Genomic DNA, 18,143 nt, shown 5'->3' on the forward strand with positions numbered 1-18,143 from the left:
AATACAGAATGTGAGAAATGCTGCCGTAACAGATGGAGCAGTTAATTCGGCTTAGACTTCTCAGGAAGGGGCTTAGACAGAAAAGGAGCGTGTTAGTAAAGGAGGGCATTCTGACTGAGCAAACAATGTAAAGACAGTTAAAGGAGACAGACGTTGCACTGTGGGTTTAAGGAGCAGAATAACCTGGTAAGACTGGGCAAGTGAATGAGAGTGAAGAGAGGGTATCTGGAAACAAGGCTGGGTCCAAGTTGTGAAAGTTAGCCATCAAAATGGGATTCTCTTAAGGGTAGGGATTTTTAAAACTCCCATTAATAAATGTCTTGGGACATTTAAGTTATTTAATTTATAAGTTCTGATTTATTAGATAAGTATTGATAAAATAGAGAAATGTTCAGTAGATCAATAAGATTAAGCATTAAACAAAGTTTATAAAAAACAAAACTCAATTGGTAATGTAAACTGGCACCCCCATCCCTCCCCAGTTGAGAAACAGAGAATAACATGGGAAAAAGAGAACCCCTAGACCAGATTTAAGGTCAGAGAGACTTTCCTCATATAAACACTAGGCTCTTGTGATCTCTTGACGTAATGGTTAAACTAGGTTTGTAAAATGAGAACTAACAGTACATGGTAAATGACGGCCCCTTGGCTAAGACAAAACATCAGAAAACAGCAGAGTTGTAGCTTTCTAAATGTTCATGCCAGTAACAAGTCTGAAAAAATCTACTTTTATAGCTTCAGTTTCTCTTAATAAGCATGGTTTCCAGTACCACAAAATGTTTATAAGTCACATGAAGGCATTTCAGTACTCTTGCAACCCGAACAAGAACATAAAACATTTCTTATCAGTTTACTTTCAAACAAAGGTCCATTTACAGGTTAAAGTTCCCCTGTCGTCTTACTTTAAAGGATTAACCTTTCTTCCAGCCATAGTTATTAAAAAATCTTTAGTATATTCTCTCATTCAGAGAATAAATTTGATAAACATAAGTTGTTGTAAAATACTGTAACAGTAGCTTTTTGATAGGTAATTTGATTATTAGAGTTCTAAATACAAAAAGATGACCAGAAATAAGAGACTGTTTCTAACAAAGCTTCAGGAAAATCTTGATTATTAAAACCCTGTATCTTACAAGTTTTGCATACAGTTTTAGCTCTTCAGAGCCCTCTATCAATAAGGCACCTGCAATAGTAAAAAAAAAAAAAAAATTGCTACTGCAGCCTTGGGAACACCTCTTAGTGTTGTGTTGTTGCTTCTCTGACAAAGTACACTTTTAATCAAGAGTCATACCTTTATGTACATCCTAAATTCCAAGTATAAACATTGCAATTGAACTAATGGACTGGAGTAAAATCATAAATCCTTAGATTAACCATAGCAGCCTCTCATGAATTATTTGAATTTCATAAAAATATGAAGTGTCAACACAGGGTGGAATGGCAAATGATTTTCTGAAAGCTCGCACATTGAGACACATGAAATTTCAAGCTGTTGTGTGGAGCTATTCTGGTACCAGGCAGCATCCCCTCACTGTATACATAGCAACTAGCTACTGGGTTTCTCAAAGCCAAACAAATGATGGTTTCAAAGATCAACACTGTCCTTTGCCCTATCCATGACTCAAAATGGAAGAGTCTTCCTGTGTTTGATTCCCTTTAGCTTATTTGAGATGAGCCCTGGAAAGGAAAAAGATCATTGAGTGAAATATAACCTCCTGGAATATCATCTCCTCACTGCAGATATCCTTGACAACAACAGGAGCCTTTCATTCAGCCAGATTGCAACAGGTTCCAAGTCAGTGTCCTGTATGGTTCACATGCTCCTGGAGAACATCATGCAAACTTCTTCTTGGTGGCTGTGAACCTCTCCATGTACTGAAAATCATGAAAGAATACATGTGTTATTTTTCCCTGAGCAAATAACTAACTTATTGGTTATTTGGGATTTTATGATTTTTTTTCCTTTAGTTTTTTTGTTTTTGTTTTTTTTTTTTCGGTACGCGGGCCTCTCACTGTTGTGGCCTCTCCCGTTGCGGAGCACAGGCTCTGGACGCGCAGGCTCAGCGGCCGTGGCTCACGGGCCCAGCTGCTCCGCGGCATGTGGGATCTTCCCGGACCGGGGCACAAACCTGTGTCCCCTGCATCGGCAGGCGGACTCTCAACCACTGCGCCACGAGGGAAGCCCATCCTTTAGGTTTTTATGGTCCTTCATTTCCTACAAAATCTACCTATTCTAGATGCAAATTTAAAGCACATGGTTTTGTGGGGTGTTTTTTTTCTTTCCTTTATATCTTAATAGGACACCTATCAAAAGAAAAAGATGCTTTACAATAAGCTGTTGAGAGAAAAATATCATCTTGGCACAATACCATTTGGCTGATTCTCAGAACCCACCTCCAAAATGGAGAACAAATCCTTATTGACATAAACGGATTATACATACGTCCCGTACCTAGAAACACTCGTGTGAGTTACTTCACCTTTCTCTTCTCTGGAGCAGTAACTAGAAATTCAGAAGTACACTAATACATACCTTATCATAGCCTTCCAGTTCTCGAAGTTTCTTTATTTCAAAAAGGTTGCCTTCTACAGCAAGCAGACAGATCTGGGAATCACTGAGGATGCTCTGTGGAAGCATACTGAGCTCAAGGCAATTCTCCTCCAAACGAAGAACTTTAAGGCGAGGACAGCAAGATATCTTCACTGAGATCTGAGCTATCTATTGAACAATTTATAAAAGGGATAATAGGAAAAAGTATAAGCACTGTAATGATTATTTTTTACTAAATTAAAAAATCTTTACTTGACTATTTGTCCTAGTTCTTTCTTCTACCGCCTCCATTTTCTCACTACCCACTCACTCCAGAAGCCTCTTGTGTTATCCAGCTTCTGTTACTACTACACTTTTTTGGGGAAAAAAAACAAATCTTTTTTGAAGGTCACCAGTGGCTTTTTGGAAACAAATTTTTCTGATAATAAAAGCACTGTTCATTATAGAAAATTTGAGAATCATACGAGGTTAGAGAAAAAAGTTACCTGTAATCCATCACTGTAAACATTTTGGTACAATTACTGCCAATCTTTTACGTGTACATAGATGCCAACCACTTTACTGCCAAAGTCAAGGATTCGTTACCCTCATTCCCTGTTGCATTTGACTGTGCTATCCCTTTCTTGAAACTCCCACTTCTTGTACCTAAGTGCTGTGTTTTTCTTCCTATCTTTTGAATTATTCCTGATTTTGGGCTTCCCTTCTTGTTTGTATGGACATTTTTCAAGCAGCAGTCCCTAATACTTAATATTCAATCTTTCTAAACTTTCTCCTAGAAAGCTCATTCATTCTCTTTTTTTTTTTTTTTTTTTTGCGGTACGCGGGCCTCTCACTGTTGTGGCCTCTCCCGTTGCGGAGCACAGGCTCCGGACGCGCAGGCTCAGCGGCCATGGCTCACGGGCCCAGCCGCTCCACAGCATGTGGGATCTTCCCGGACCGGGGCACGAACCCATGTCCCCTGCATCGGCAGGCGGACTCTCAACCACTGCGCCACCAGGGAAGCCCTCATTCATTCTTAAAGCACTTCTTTTAAGCTATCTATCTACATTCATTTCTGCCCACCTCTATTCCACTCCTATGTCTCTGATTTTTAGTAAAACACATTGGATGTTTCACCATCATAACCCACTCAGCATGCCCATTCCCAATAGCACCACTCTTCTTTTAGGCTCTTGAGCTCAATACCAAGCAGTTATCTTTGATTCATTCAGTTCTTCTGCCCTTTAAATGCTCCAAGACACCTAGTTATATTTACTATGCCTGGTATCATCTCAGACCATCACCTGGGACCTTGGTAAAACTGCAAATTCTCAGACCCTACCCCAGACCTACAAAATCAGAAACAATGAGTGTGGAGCCCAGTGATCTCTTAACCAGCTCTCCGGGTTATTCTGATACACACTAAAACCTGAGAACCATTGATTTAAGGCAGCATAGGTGAATGTGGAGCAAGTGCTCAATTTGCTTAACAAGTTTTTTCCAATATTTTTCCCCAAATATTCAGAATTTTTTTCCAAAAAGCTCAAGAACATACAAGAATATCCACTTTAAGGAAAAGATAAAGCCAATCTCATCCAAGACTGACTGAATTTCATCATAACGTAAGGTCAGGACATTCTAGAACAGTTTTGTCCAATAAAACTTATTGCAACTAGTGGAATGTTCTGTATCTGTGCTGTCCAATATGGTAGCCACTAGCCACATATGGCTGTATTGAGCCATACTTGAAATATGGCTAGTGCAACCGAGGAACTGAATTTTTAAGTCTAATTTAAATGAATTTTAATGGCCATGTGGCTAGTGGCTACTGTAATGGACTCTGCAGATCTAGAAGCGTAGACACTAGAAAAACTAAAGACTACCCAGTCTCACTATGATCAGTGTTTCATCATTTGTGCCTTATGTCTAGACCAAAGATTGTTTCTCCAGTCAGATATGTGTTAACCAAAGAGTTTCTGAAGTTATGGAAATAAATTTCAAATACTGCAATTAAAGCTGTCCAACAATCTCCAAAAATCCTACCACTGATGGTTTTCCCGCAAAAGCAGGACACACACTTGACAAAGATGTCAGCAAAAGGACAACTGAATGAACTCTGATGTCCAACTCTGAGAACATATGAGTTTAAGCCTCTTTTCCACTCTATCTTCCTGACATAGCTCCTTGCTAGATGATTAGAGGTATATTTGAGGATGATCTGAAGAACTCAAGGTTTGTGAAACAGAGGTTTAACTTTTGAAATTGCCTCACCATGTTACCCATCCTACCCTCCAAAAAACACCTACACAACAAACACACCCAGTGTCTCAACTAACTTCACGGCACTTTGGGCTTTGAAATTAGTCCAGCCCATAGAATATACCTCTCTTCTAGCCTCTGATACCCCTCTCCATGATTACAGTTTACAGAACAATTGTTTATTCAGGAGACCGTAAACCCACATACATGCTGTAGAAAAAAACCCTTAAGCTCTAGACCTGGTTCTGGTTGAGGTTGAGTTCGATGACCTGCAGCTCCTGCACTGTGTCAGGTATGCTCCGAATTTGGTTCTTGGAGAGATCCACTACATCCAGGTGCCGTAGGTTACAAAGTTGGGATGGTAGTGCTCTCAGCTGGTTCCCAGAGAGGCTCAGGGTCTTAAGGGCAGATAGTTGCCCAAAAGTAGATGGCAGCTCTCTCAAGTGATTGTTGTTTAGGCTTAGTGTCTCTAGTTTTTTCAGATTGCATAACTCATCAGGAAGGACAGCTGGCAAAGAAAAATTTAAAAACCTGAATCCAATACAGCTGAAAAACACCTTTGATGAAGTTTACAAAAACTATACGGCAGTCTGTTATGCCTCTTGTTAATATACATAGGCATTTCACATGTTGTGCCATTTTTAAGTATTGCATTTTTACCAACATCGTCTTCAGAAGGTGAGGGTGCCATCAAAATTCAGGAAAGCATTATGTGTATAATAGGCTCCTTTTGTGAAGGGGCCACTGCACAATCCCACAGCAATTTTGTGGGATTTGGAAGGCCCTCTCCTTCCCATCCCATCCGCCCTTCCAAATTAGCAGCAAAGTTAGCTCTGCTTACATTACACCCCAAAGATGGTCCCTTTCCAGTCCAAATTAACCTCCTACCAATCATTACACCAGGAGAGGAGGCTTATATATGTAATTACAAGAGATAGAAAGCTTCAAGGACTCTGACATTCTTCTGCATCTTGAGCTCCTGAACAGTTTCATAACAACAAAAATCAGCTTGTAAGAAAAAAAAAACACCCTTCTTTTTCTTTTTTAAGATTCTGATACATTTATTTGAAAACCAGTTTAATAACATTATAATCGTACTCCACACTCTATTCCAAGAGAAAAACCACCCTTCTTAACAGCTGATAACTAGCAAAATTCCCAGGCGCAAAAGCCATACTCAGTTTGTTGTTGTTCAAGGACAGGCTCTTCAGCAGAGTGAACTTCCCTATAATCATAGGCGGTAGACTCTCGATCTTGTTGTTGGACAAGTCGATGGTCCTGAGATTGCTTGTCAGCTTCTGCAACTCTGAGGGGAACTGAAGAAAGGGGCTCTCAGCGCGGAGAATCCCTTACCTATTAACTTCACCGCCCGCCGTCCCTCTCCCTTTACATTCCCTTGGTCGGATCCCTCCCAGTCTCACCTCGGTCAGCCCACGGTCCTTAAGCTGAAAGACACCAGTTTTCTGCGCGGTTTCCACATGAGCGCGGAGGGCACTGTTTCCCATCCTAGCGCCAAGGCTCGGGTCTCTGCGGGAAAGAAGAGCAGCTGTCACCACTCGGCCCTGCACCCAGCCACCCCGTCGGCCTCCCGGCTAGGTCTCAAGCTCCAGCTGTCACCTCCTGCCGATCCCTGGATCTTGGGGGCCAGCTCAAGAGTGGCAAGGAAGAAAGGGAAGAACACCAGGCCCCACCGCTTTTGCAGCTGTTCCAAGGCTAGACGCCGCTAGGAGCCTACAGAGGATCAGGGATCCCCGAACTCGCCTCCTACCCCTCCGCTCACAGCCGGCTCCGCAGGGGAGGACCCGGGACCCGCGCTCGCCTGGGATGCGCTCCCTAGGCTTCCGCCGGGTCGGAAACGCCCTGTGACGTCATCGAGCCGCGCGGTGCGTTCCGCTCACTCTCCGCGCCACCCGGAAAAGCGGCTGTCAGCCATGGCTGAGGCGAAACGTTGGGACCCGGCGTCCGAGCCAAACGCTGCGGGGCTACTGCTGGGACATTTCGTAGCTTCGGGGTTGGTTACTCAGGTGCGTGGTGGGCGACGCCGTCATTAAGGGGGTGCCCACGGTGGCGACAGAAGATAGCTGTGAGGTGGTGGTGCTGGCTGCGGGAGTGGGTGGGAGGGTGCTGGCTGGGGGCTATTCTAGAGTCGGGGCCGATGGAGCTCCTTGTAGGCAGCAGAAGTGACTGGTCCGCGGTGGGTTCTGCAAAAGCGGGGCTCTAAGGAGATGGTGTTTCAAGTGTCTGGCAGGCGAGTTTTCCCAGGTCAGTTCTTGGGCGGTAATAAAGACTAGTGTTACCCGCCTTTTTTCATCCAGTGATACCGCCTCTAGATTGTAATCGGTGGCGGGGTTGGGAAATAACGGGTAGGTGGTTAAAACATACGTTCCCAAAGAACGCTCGTTTGTGTGAAATATTGAAGCATTACGGGAGGCGCCGGGTACAGGAGAGCGCCAAGGGAAGCACGCATCTTTAAAGGCCGGGGGGGGGCACAAAAAAACATTGGTGAAAAAGACCCGGGAGACCTTGGAACATGATTGGAGGAAGGAATTAATTTTGAGAAGGAGAGAAGAGGGAGATTAGCCAAGGGGTGGTAGTTTTAGGTTCAGCGGGAAGAGCATGTTCATAGGCCAAAGGGAACAAGCCAACAGAGGGAGAAATTGAAGATGTGAGGGAATAATGGAATAGAAATGGCAGATGTGACAAGGGAATGGGAGAAGGTTGAGAGAAGGGAAAGAAAATTTGAGACAATGAGGAAGTTGAGGAATTTCACTAAAAAGGCAACTGAGAAAAATAGAAAAGGTAAAACCATCTACAGAGATTAACACTATGCACATGATGAAAGATTTATGAAAAATAGACAACTTTTTATACCTAGAAGAGTCATTAGAGAATTCTATCTACTTACAGTAATTTTAAGATGCAGAAACTAAGACCTGAGGAGACCAAGAAACGTGTCCAGGGCCACTCAACTAGTGAAGTAGAGTTAGATCCCAGAGCTCTCCCTTTTCTGACACATTATATCATCTCTAAAATGAACTGTAATAGATGATAGATACTGTAACACTATCTTGAAAGAGTTTAAACGTCTGTTGAAGGACTTTTCTAGATTACTTGAAGACCTAGCAGCCAGACCTTATGGATTTGGGGGGAAACAAGGGGTAGGAATGAATGCGTTGGAAAATAGGCAAAACATAACCACAGCACTCCCCAGTTCTCACCTTCCTCACTTCTCTCCTGTGTTTTCTTGCTACCAGATTACCTAGTGCTCTCACCTGTATTGTCCAGTTCTGTAACAAAGTAATTTGGTAAATTCATACTATAAGACATTTGGGACTGAGAATTGGGCTGTGGGTTGTCTTTGGGACGATCTTCATAGTGTCCTTCAAGTAACACTAATGAGACAGATACCTGTTTTGTCAATCCATAGCTTCATAAGACCTTGTTATAGGGACTTCCTTGGTGGTGCAGTGGTTAAGAATCCGCCTGCCAATGCAGGGGACACGGGTTCGACCCCCTGGTCTGGGAAGATCCCACATGCCATGGAGCAACTAAGCCCGTGAGCCACAACTACTGAGCCCAGGTGCCACAACTACTGAAGCCCGTGCACCTAGAGCCCATGCTCCGCAACAAGAGAAGCCAGAGCAATGAGAAGCCCGCACACCCCATTGAAGAGTAGACCCCGCTCGCCGCAACTAGAGAAAGCCCGTGCACAGCAACAAAGACCCAATGCAGCCATAAACAAATAAATAAGTAAATAAATGTTTTTTAAAAAGACCTTCTTATAATCTTACTGCACAGCTAGGCCCAGTGAGGAAACTTTGAAGATTTGTAGCATGATTTTACTTTAAGCAAACTTTACATATAAAAAACCTATTTTTATTACAAGGATTTATCATTGATTCTTTCAAAATGATGTATTATATGATCCCTTTAAGCAGTCCATCCCTTAAGTGCACATCCTCCCATGTGAATTAAAAATTGAGTGATGCCTAAAATTGTGATGTGATATGATACAACTCTTATAGAAAATGTTGTTTGTTTCAGCTTTGTTCTTTTTTTAAAACATATTTATTTATTTAGGCTCCCTTGGGTCTTAGTTGCAGCACACGGGATCTTTAGTTGAGGCATGCAAACTCTTAGTTGTGGCATGCATGCAGGATCTAGTTCCCTGACCAGGGATCAAACCCAGGCCCCCTGCATTGGGAGCATGAAGTCTTACCCACTGGACCACCAGGGAAGTCCCAGTTACTGAGCATTTATAATGTTTAGTTCTTTCTGTCTGGAATACCTTTTCCTTCCCATCCATCATGAGCTTGTTAAGGGCAGAGAGCTTGTTTCATTCATCCTTGAATCTTCTATTGCCTAACTCAATAAATGTTATAAAATTGATTATCATCAGTCAGCAAACATTTGCTATGAAGGGCCAGAGCATAAGTATTTGAGGCTTTTAGGTCCATAGGGTCGCAACTAGGCTGTTGTAGTATGAAAACAACATGAGATAATAAGTAAATGAACGAGTGAAGTTGAATTTCAATAAAACTTTATTTCTGGACCCTGAAATTTGAATTTCATATAATTTTCATGTGTCACAATGTTTTTCTTTTGATTTTTTTTCTCCAACAATTAAGAAATATAAAAACCATTCTTAGCCCTTAAGCTATACAAAAACAGGCAATGGGTGCATTTAGTTCATAGGCTGTAGCTTCCCAATCCCTGGCCTATATGATATCTGAAGTTCTTTCCTGTGCTAACATTCTAGAGAAGAAAAGAGGATAGAAAAAATTATAGATGAAGCCAAGGAATGAACAAGATAATATTCTTATTCTGAGATAACCTGCAATTTAAGAAAGCAGTATAATATAGAATGAAAGGATAAAAAGGAGGTGGGGGGTAGGCTTTTTCAAGGAATAATTATGCCTGGACAAAACATTCCTTTATCTAAGAGAGGGAGAATGCGGAAAGAGACAGTATGAATGACTTGTAACCAATAGAGGTCATTTAATGAATCAGGTGAATGATTCCATAGCCCAGGAAGTGTTTAATTTTAGCCCCAGGAAGGTCTGATAGACTAGGTCATTTGTGTAGAAGTGATTCTCCAACAATTTCAACTTTAGAATTTTTTGGTAAGCTATCAGCAATGCCAGTCTATTGTGCGTGATGCCTTAAGAAATAGTACAAAGTGATTTTCTTCTTTGTTTTTCTTATTTTTAAAATATTAATATTTGGGCAAAAGATTTGTGATGGTGCAGGTTTTAAAAAACAGGAAATATACATTGCACTGTCCTACTCTGCAGGGGCAGCGTTGGACATAATATATCCTCATATTTTAGACACGTGGCCATGCATTCCAACACACACATAAACTCTGACATATTGCTGCTTTCTCTTCACTTACCAATAGGAGATGTTAAATATATCTAAGAAATCAACTTCTTGCTTTGTGAACTTCTCCAGACTACAGCAGATCACAGATATTCAAGCTGAAATCTACCAGGTAAATTATGTTGGAGTTTTTACTTTCTACCTCTAGTATGGAAAAAAATCTTAACTGGCTCCAACAGTAATCCTCTTGCATGCAGAACAGTGTCTAGCACATAGTCGTATAGGCTTTTCTTTGCAGTAGTTAATAATAGTAGTAATGGTCATAGTAGTAGTTAGGAGTAGTAGCAGTAGCAGCAACAGGGCTTGAACACCAAAATGAAAAGATTCAGTAAATCCCTGGGCTCTCATAAGAAATTATCCTCCTGGTCCCCTTAAATATTCCTGAGTTAAGGACTGTCCATTTTTATCAAAGCCTTTACTTCAGGCTACTTGCTGCATGAGCTAAGTGTTTTTTTTGTTTCTAATGTAGAAAAACCTGGAAATTGAACTCCTAAGACTAGAAAAAGATGCAGCAGATGTTGTCCATCCTTCCTTTTTGGGTAAGTGGTTTAGTTAAATGAGTAATCATTGAAATTTCAACTTTTTCTTGGATTACTTTAAGCACTAGGCTATAAAATTATGATAATTTTTCCAGGTATTGCCCCAAAGCTAACAAAGTCAGTAGAGCTTAAAAGACAAAGGCTGAGGAACTTTCCAGATGAAAGGATCCTAAAGAGACATGACAGCTAAAGCACAGGGTAGTCATGGATTGAATATTTGATTAGAAAAATTTTTTTTTAATATAAATGACATTATTGGGATATTTGGTGATGTTTAAATATAGGCTGTATTAAATATTGGTAGTATTGTACTAATGTTAAATTATCTGAATTTGATACTTATAGTATAGTTATATAAGAGAATGTTCCTATTTTGGGAAATACATGCTGAAGTTTTAGGAGTAAAAGGTCCTGACATCTGCAACTTACTCTCAAATTGGTTAGCAAAAATATATGTATGGGCGTGTAGAGAAGAAGGGGAAAAAAAGAAAACGTATCCAAATGTTAGTTGGTGAGTCTAGGGGAAATGTATATGAGAGTTCAATCAATGAGCTATTCTTGAAACTTTTAAGTTTCAAATTTTTTCTAAATAAAAATTGAAAAGAAGAGACAACTGACAACCATTAACAATTCTGGGGAAAATATTGAAATAAAAGTAGCTTATAAGACAAATGTTTGTTTTTTAATGCTCTAATATAGAATATTAGAGACAGACACTTTATGTGAAGAATATGGCTCTGGCTATAAACACTGAACTAGGAGTAGAATTGGGAAACAAAGAATTTAGCACTAGATTGGGTTGTCAGTAGGAAAAGTAAGAGAAAATAGTTGAAAATGAAACTGGTATTGGTATTAAAGACAGCAAAGGGGAGATATTTCGGAGAGAAATGGGATTAATTTTTGACCATTGATAGTATTAGTGACTTCAAAACTTGTCCTGTTGCTAATTATAATTACTGTTTCTGGTTTGTGTAGCACAGAAGTGTCATACTCTGCAAAGCATGAATAATCATTTGGAAGCGGTGCTAAAAGAAAAGCGGTCCCTCAGGCAAAGACTGTTGAAACCCATGTGCCAAGAAAACTTGCCTATTGAAGCTGTTTATCACAGGTTAGACTAAAAAGTAGACGTTAACAGTCACACATGTTCCCTGAGGGTAGTTTTTGTTTAGACTAATAGTTATTTCATAGCATAATTCATTAAACAGTATATGAGTGATCGTATCTATTAATATTGTTATTAATGCTGATACATTAAACCAGAAAGAAAATCCTTTACTTTTAAAGAATTGTAGCAATGGTTAAGAGAAAGACATTCCTTTTGCCCATTGTGTCTTAGGAATTATAAATAATGACTTTAATGAAAGAAATTAGATCCATAACATATAGTAAGGTGGATAAAAATCATTTTTATTATGTATAGACAGCTTTCTGTGATGTAAATTTATTGTTGCATTAATGTTGCCTCTATATAAAAATTCTGTTGGGGGAGTTTAAGCAGGGACAGATGAAAACAATGTCAACTGAAAGGAGAAAAATAACAGTTCTGATCTCACCTCTGCTGTTTATATGCCTCAAAGCCTTGGGCAAATGATTTAAGTTTTTGCCTTAGTTTCCCAATCCATAGAATGGGGATGCTTTCTATTGCTCTCTTTCTCATAGGAATATGGAAAGTATCAAATTGAAGGTGTAGGTAATTATTTATAATAAATAACAATAAAATTAAAAAGCAGTCATCTGGGGATCTGATTGCTAACTTTCTCCACCAGTGCCTCACTAACTGACCCTGAGCAAATCAATATTTCCTCTAAGTGTCAGATCTTTTATCTTGCAGTAAAATAATAAATATACAAATCCCATTCTTGTGGATATATTCAGTATCTATTCAGCGTAGTTAAATATCATTAATGTGTATATTATACATTATATATATCAGAAGAACTGAGTAATAGTTTTAAGGCATTTTGCAAATACAAAGATTCAAAGTAGTTTCATGTGTAGGCTATTTCAGTGAAGTACATTTATCCTTATTGTCTTCACCCTTCACCAAGAATGTGTAGATTGAAATGGAATGAGGTTTTACCTAGAGAAATTTTTTTTAAGTTCTTCACTCTTTTTTAAAAATTTGTTTTTTTTTTAAAGTTTTTTAAAATTTTATTTTTGTCTGCCTTGGGTCTTCGTTGCTGCGCACGGGCTTTCTCAAGTTGCAGCGAGCAGGAGCTACTCTTCGTTGTGGTGCACGGGCTTCTCATTGCGGTGGCTTCTCTTGTTGCAGAGCATGGGCTCTAGGTGCGCAGGCTTCAGTAGTTGTGGCACGCAGGCTCAGTAGTTTGTGGCCCACGGGCTTAGTTGCTGTGTGGCATGTGGGATCTTCCTGGACCAGGGATTGAACCCGCGTCCCCTGCACTGGCAGGCGGATTCTTTTTTTTTTTTGTCAGTACACGGGCCTCTCACTGTTGTGGCCTCTCCCGTTGCGGAGCACAGGCTCCGGACACGCAGGCCCAGCGGCCATGGCCCACAGGCCCAGCCGCTCAGCGGCATGTGGGATCTTCCTGGACCGGGGCACGAACCCGTGTCCCCTGCATCGGCAGGTGGACTCTCAACCACTGCGCCACCAGGGAAGCCCCAGGCGGATTCTTAACCACTGCGCCAAAGTCCCAATTTTTTACTTATATGAGAAAATTATTAACATTGATGTTTGTCTAACATTAGATTGGGCTACAGATATGATTAGTGTTGTCTCTTTCTGTTTTTGTGTTTGGATGAAAAGTTAATTCCTGTTTAAATTGAAAGAGAAGAACTTTTTTTTTTTTTTTTTTTGCGGTATGCGGGCCTCTCACTGCTGTGGCCTCTCCTGTTGTAGAGCACAGGCTCCAGACAGGCAGGCTCAGCGGCCATGGCTCACGGGCCCAGCCGCTCCACGGCATGCCGGATCCTCCCTGAGCGGGGCACAAACCCGCGTCCCCCTCATCGGCAGGCGGACTCCCAACCAGTGTGCCACCAGGGAAGCCCGGAAGAAGAACCTTTTTTATCACTGATATTTCCATGAATGCAGAAAGGTTATTAACGGCTCATTGGGTGGATTTTAATTCTCTTAATTTCATATTAAAAGTCCTAATTAAAGGGAAAAAAGAGAACACAAAATACCTGAACTAAAAAAAAAAAGAGTTGACTTTTTTTCTCCCTCCTTCAGATACATGGTGCATTTGCTGGAGTTGGCAGTAACTTTCATTGAGAGATTAGAAGATCATCTTGAAATAATTAGAAATGTCCCTCATTTAGATGAAAATCTAAAGAAAATGGTGAGTATTACCAATAGCATTTAAGTACCTCATCAACTCCTTTCACATTGCTTTTAGCTGTCTTTAGTTGTTTTATACTAGAATCTCAAATGTGTGATCTCCTTGTCTAACTTCTTTGTTGGCTAATATTATGAGCAAATTACTTTTTTTAAATCAAGATGCCTTTTCTTTATTTAGAAGTCATTTTACATTGTTTTATTCCAGTATTTATTAAATATGTGTTATCTTCATTGTGCAAGGGACTGTGCTGTAGGTATCAAGAGAGATAAACAGATATGACCAATCCCTCTCCTCAAATTCTCAAGGTTTGGTGAGAGAAAGTATAAGATACTCTCTACTTTATAGTATTGTATTTGCACAGTGAGTGCAGCAATTATAAAGAAGATGCTGTCTTATAACACAGGGAAGGGGGAGATTACTTTCACTTTAGGGAGATTAGGAATAGGATAGGAAGTAGGAATACTTGAATAAAGTTTTAAATAGGAGTTAATAGCAAGCTCCATCTTGAAGAATCAGTGAAAACTGGATGTGTATCAGAAAGAGTAGTTCAGCCGAAAGCAGCAATGTGAGGAAAGCCATGAAAATTAGAGAGTACAGGTAGTTTGAGGGAAGAGTCGTACTCCACTTTGGCTGATGCTTCAAGGTATTGAGAGGGAGATTGACTCGGGATTAGTTTATGGAATATTTTGAAAACCAGACTAAGAAGTTTAGACTTTGTCTGAGTACTGGGGAATCACTGGATGTTTTTTTCTTTTGTTTTTTAGAGAAGGGCACAGAGGGTTGACTTGAGCAGGACTGTACCTTAATCATGGAGAAAATATTGGATAAAGTAGACTGAGGCTTGTCACTCAAAGTATGGGCAGAGCATCAACATCACCTGGAAGCTTGCTAGAAATGCAGAATTGCAGACTTCATTCACTTTAGACCTTCAGAATCTGAATCTACATTTTAACAAGTTCCTCAGGTGATTCCTATGCACATTAAAGTTTGATGAACTGTGGGTTAGAGGACTAGGCAGAGGAACAAAAGGCAGAGGAACAAAAGGCAGAGGAACTTGGAGAATAAATACAGTCATTCAGATAAAAGATTTAAAGCATAGGAATACAAAGGATTGTGTAGATTTTTAGATTTTTGGAGGTCAAATTTCTAGCACGTGGCTACTATTTGGACAAGGGACACATCCAAAGAATGAAGTTTCTAGCCTTGGGGACTTGAGGATAAGTAGGATCAAGAGATTAAAGAAGCCAATGAGTTTGTTTTTTGATATGTCTTGCAGAGACAGTAAATGTTCAGTCATGGTTTGTTGAACTGTGGTTAAATCAAGTTTGAGATATTGAATATGCATCTAGATGGAGATTTCCAGCAAACTGAAATGTAGGACTAAATTTTAGGAAGATTAGATTTGACAATATAGATTGAGGGTCATCTGCACTGAGGTGATTATTGAAGACAAAGGAGAGATGAACTCATAAAGAAAAAGAACATGTAGGACAGCACAATTTTAAGGAGCCTTTGTATTAAGGGGCTGGAAAAGATGAGTTGTCAACTTTTGGTGTCATAATTATTTATGATATAGTAATGTATTAATGACACATGATTTCTCTCCTGTTTTCCCCTTCTTTCAAACGTTATAGAGCACAGCCTTAGCAGAGATGGATATTTTGGTGGCTGAGACAGCAGAACTGGCAGAGAATATACTCAAGTGGCGAGAACAACAGAAGGAAATTTCCTCTTGTATCCCCAGAATATTAGCTGAAGAAAATTTTCTTCATAAATATGATGTTACAGTGCCTCCTTAACCTTTTATTTCTAAAATTAATGTTCAAACTATTAATGAAAAGTAATTATCAACTTTTTATTTTTGTTTAATTATATGTAGTCATGTGAAATCCATTTCTAGTCAATTATAACATGGGTATTTATAGACTTTGCCACTAGCAATACTGAAAGAGCCCTCTTTATATTGAAATACCGAGATTCCAAGTTCATTAAGACAAAACTGAATTTTCCTTTGTTTTTCATGTATTTTCATTCCACTTTTCAATAAAACTCAAATACAACTATAATTAACGTGAATGCATTAACCATATCTTAGGCAGCAGACTTTATTATGTTGTTTTTTTAAAAAACGCTTGTTTCCGGGTTAGAAGAGTCTTGAATCTGAAAGTGTGTTGCTTATTCCTGTGAGATTGTCGCTAAGTATGCAAAAAACAGCAAAATAGCAGACCTGACCACTATGCTTTGAAAGGCCTGCTTGTAAGGTTGGTCCTTGGCTGGCATCTGGGAACTTAGATTTCTAGGGTTCCCTCCACTCTCACTGATAAGAGTTGCTTGCTGTGACTAAGGCGTTTGTACAGTGTGGTTTGTGCTGAACACCAGCTTTCTTCCTGGGAGTCTAGAATTTTGGTATATGCTAGGCACAAGGTACCTATGTGACTATCCCGCAATAATAACCGTGGCACTGCATCTTTAATGAGCTTTTGTGGTTGACAGCATTTCACACATGTCACAACTCAGTTGCTAGGGGAATTAAGCACCTCCTGTGGTACTCCACTGGCAGGGACTCTGGAAGATTGTGCCTGGTTTCCCCCGGACTTTGCTCCATACACCTTTTCCTTTGCTGTTTTGCTTTGTATGCTTTTGCTGTAGTAAATCATAGCCATGAGTACAGTCATATGCTGAGTCCTATGACTCCTCCAAGCATATCATCAAACCCAGGAGGTGGGGAGGGGGCTCTTGGGGACCTGACACACTAAGCAATTGCAGAGGGTGTTCACTGGCAGCCTTAGGAATAGGTAAAGAAGGAAAGTAGAGCAAAGCAAAGAAAAAGGCACGTTATTGTAAAACTTATAGAGGTTTTACGTTACAAATTGCTCAGATATTTTACCTGAGATTATTATGCATATATAAGGGAGTGGTATACTAAGTCTCAGGATGCTTTCATTTATATCAGTAGTAGAACTACCCTTGGCTTATTTTCAGACTTGGGGTTCTCTTTTGCTTTTTCTTTAAATTTTTTAAATTTTATTTTATTTATTTATTTTATTTTTGGCTGCGTCAGGTTTTAGTTGTGGCATGCGGGATCTTTGTTGTGGCGCCCAGGCTCTTTGTTGCAGCCCGCGGGCTTCTCTCTAGTTGTGGTGTGCAGGTTTTCTCTCTCTAGTTGCGGTGTGCGGGCTCCAGAGCACATGGGCTCTTGAGTTTGCGGCACACAGGCTCTCTAGTTGAGGCACGAGGGCTCAGTAGTTGTGGCGCGCAGGCTCAGTTGCCCTGTACCAGGTGGGATCCTAGTTCCCCAACCAGGGATCAAACCTACGTCCCCTGCACTGGAAGGTGGATTCTTTACCACTGGACCACCAGGGAAGTCCCCTCTTCTGCTTTAAATGGATGCTTCAATATTTTTATACTGTCCTATTCTCTGTATCACTGGAGTTCACTCATCCTTGTATTCTTCACACTCTTAAAGGCAAGAAGACCTCAACATAGTGGATGAGTTAAGTAGTTGTTCATAAGGAAACAGGATCATTACGCAGAACTACCCTGCTAAAAAAACACGTCTTGAAGCCTATTTTGCTGACCTTTGCAAATGGGTTATAGAAGAGTGGTCATAATTTCTTGAACATTGCCTAGACTCTTTAAGCAAAACTTTTAGTTGTATTTCATTAGAAATCTGTTCAAGCCCAGCCTAAGTTTCAAACATCTTACTAAGCTTCGTCATGTATTGTCAAACATATATATATGAGTATATGTATATATATACATATATATGTGTATATATATATATACATATATATGTATATTTTTACATCACATATGTCATAATTATTGATACACCTGGTTGTTTTGGGTTTTATTTTTGCTTTTTTGACTTTTATGTCTTTTTCAAAATAAAAAGATAAACCTGTGATTTTTAACTAAAATTTTGTGGCTCTTGTCTGAATCCTATATGATTAAAAGGACAGATTCTTTATTTAATATACACAGTTAAAGTGTAAGCATACAGGTTATCTGATTCACAAAAGCTTGAGGTAAGTTGAGACAGGTCTACTACAAAGAGAAAAGCTAATTTAGTCTGTGCTAGAGTCAATAAGTGTGCATCAGTTTTTTTTTCCTCTGCTTCTAGATATGTGGATA

General features: G+C 40.0%; 2 protein-coding genes across 6 annotated transcripts; one reads left to right on the forward strand and one right to left on the reverse strand.

The window, feature by feature from the left end:
- Positions 1–350: 350 nt before the first annotated feature.
- On the reverse strand, positions 351–6,645 carry LRRC57 (leucine rich repeat containing 57). Of its 4 annotated transcripts, none has more exons than XM_082649692.1 (6): positions 6,551–6,645; positions 6,211–6,316; positions 5,967–6,105; positions 5,029–5,297; positions 2,534–2,719; positions 351–1,875 (listed from the first exon to the last, which is right to left on the reverse strand). In XM_082649692.1, exons 2-6 carry the CDS (start codon positions 6,292–6,294, stop codon positions 1,834–1,836), a joined length of 720 nt encoding a protein of 239 aa, XP_082505818.1. In that variant the 5' UTR covers positions 6,295–6,316; positions 6,551–6,645; the 3' UTR covers positions 351–1,833. The 4 variants fall into 4 exon arrangements, with proteins under 4 accessions (XP_082505818.1, XP_082505819.1, XP_082505817.1 ...); XM_082649693.1 differs by having other exon boundaries at positions 6,481–6,630; XM_082649691.1 differs by having other exon boundaries at positions 6,407–6,630.
- Positions 6,646–6,704: 59 nt separating this feature from the next.
- HAUS2 (HAUS augmin like complex subunit 2) lies at positions 6,705–17,910 on the forward strand. 2 transcript variants are annotated; one of them, XM_082649514.1, is made up of 6 exons: positions 6,705–6,813; positions 10,191–10,283; positions 10,641–10,710; positions 11,686–11,818; positions 13,901–14,009; positions 15,644–17,910. In XM_082649514.1, the coding sequence occupies exons 1-6, from the start codon at positions 6,721–6,723 to the stop codon at positions 15,806–15,808; spliced, it is 663 nt and encodes a 220-aa protein (XP_082505640.1). In that variant the 5' UTR covers positions 6,705–6,720; the 3' UTR covers positions 15,809–17,910. The 2 variants fall into 2 exon arrangements, with proteins under 2 accessions (XP_082505640.1, XP_082505641.1); XM_082649515.1 differs by lacking the exons at positions 6,705–6,813; positions 10,641–10,710 and having other exon boundaries at positions 10,196–10,283.
- The last annotated feature ends 233 nt before the right edge of the window (positions 17,911–18,143 follow it).

The sequence above is a fragment of the Grampus griseus genome (genome assembly GCF_964374135.1).
Source record: "Grampus griseus genome assembly, chromosome: 2".
NCBI lineage: Eukaryota > Metazoa > Chordata > Mammalia > Artiodactyla > Delphinidae > Grampus > Grampus griseus.

Excerpts from the sequence above, each read along its gene's own strand:
- LRRC57 (XM_082649692.1), bottom strand. The coding sequence starts at position 6,294 with ATGGGAAACAGTGCCCTCCGCGCTCATGTGGAAACCGCGCAGAAAACT. Across the intron at positions 6,106-6,210 it reads AGGACCGTGGGCTGACCGAG|TTCCCCTCAGAGTTGCAGAA; the intron begins GTGAGACTGGGA and ends CCCTTTCTTCAG. Across the intron at positions 5,298-5,966 it reads CTTGAACAACAACAAACTGA|CTGTCCTTCCTGATGAGTTA; the intron begins GTATGGCTTTTG and ends TTTCTTTGCCAG.
- HAUS2 (XM_082649514.1), top strand. The coding sequence starts at position 6,721 with ATGGCTGAGGCGAAACGTTGGGACCCGGCGTCCGAGCCAAACGCTGCG. Across the intron at positions 6,814-10,190 it reads CTTCGGGGTTGGTTACTCAG|GAGATGTTAAATATATCTAA; the intron begins GTGCGTGGTGGG and ends ACTTACCAATAG. Across the intron at positions 11,819-13,900 it reads ATTGAAGCTGTTTATCACAG|ATACATGGTGCATTTGCTGG; the intron begins GTTAGACTAAAA and ends TCCCTCCTTCAG.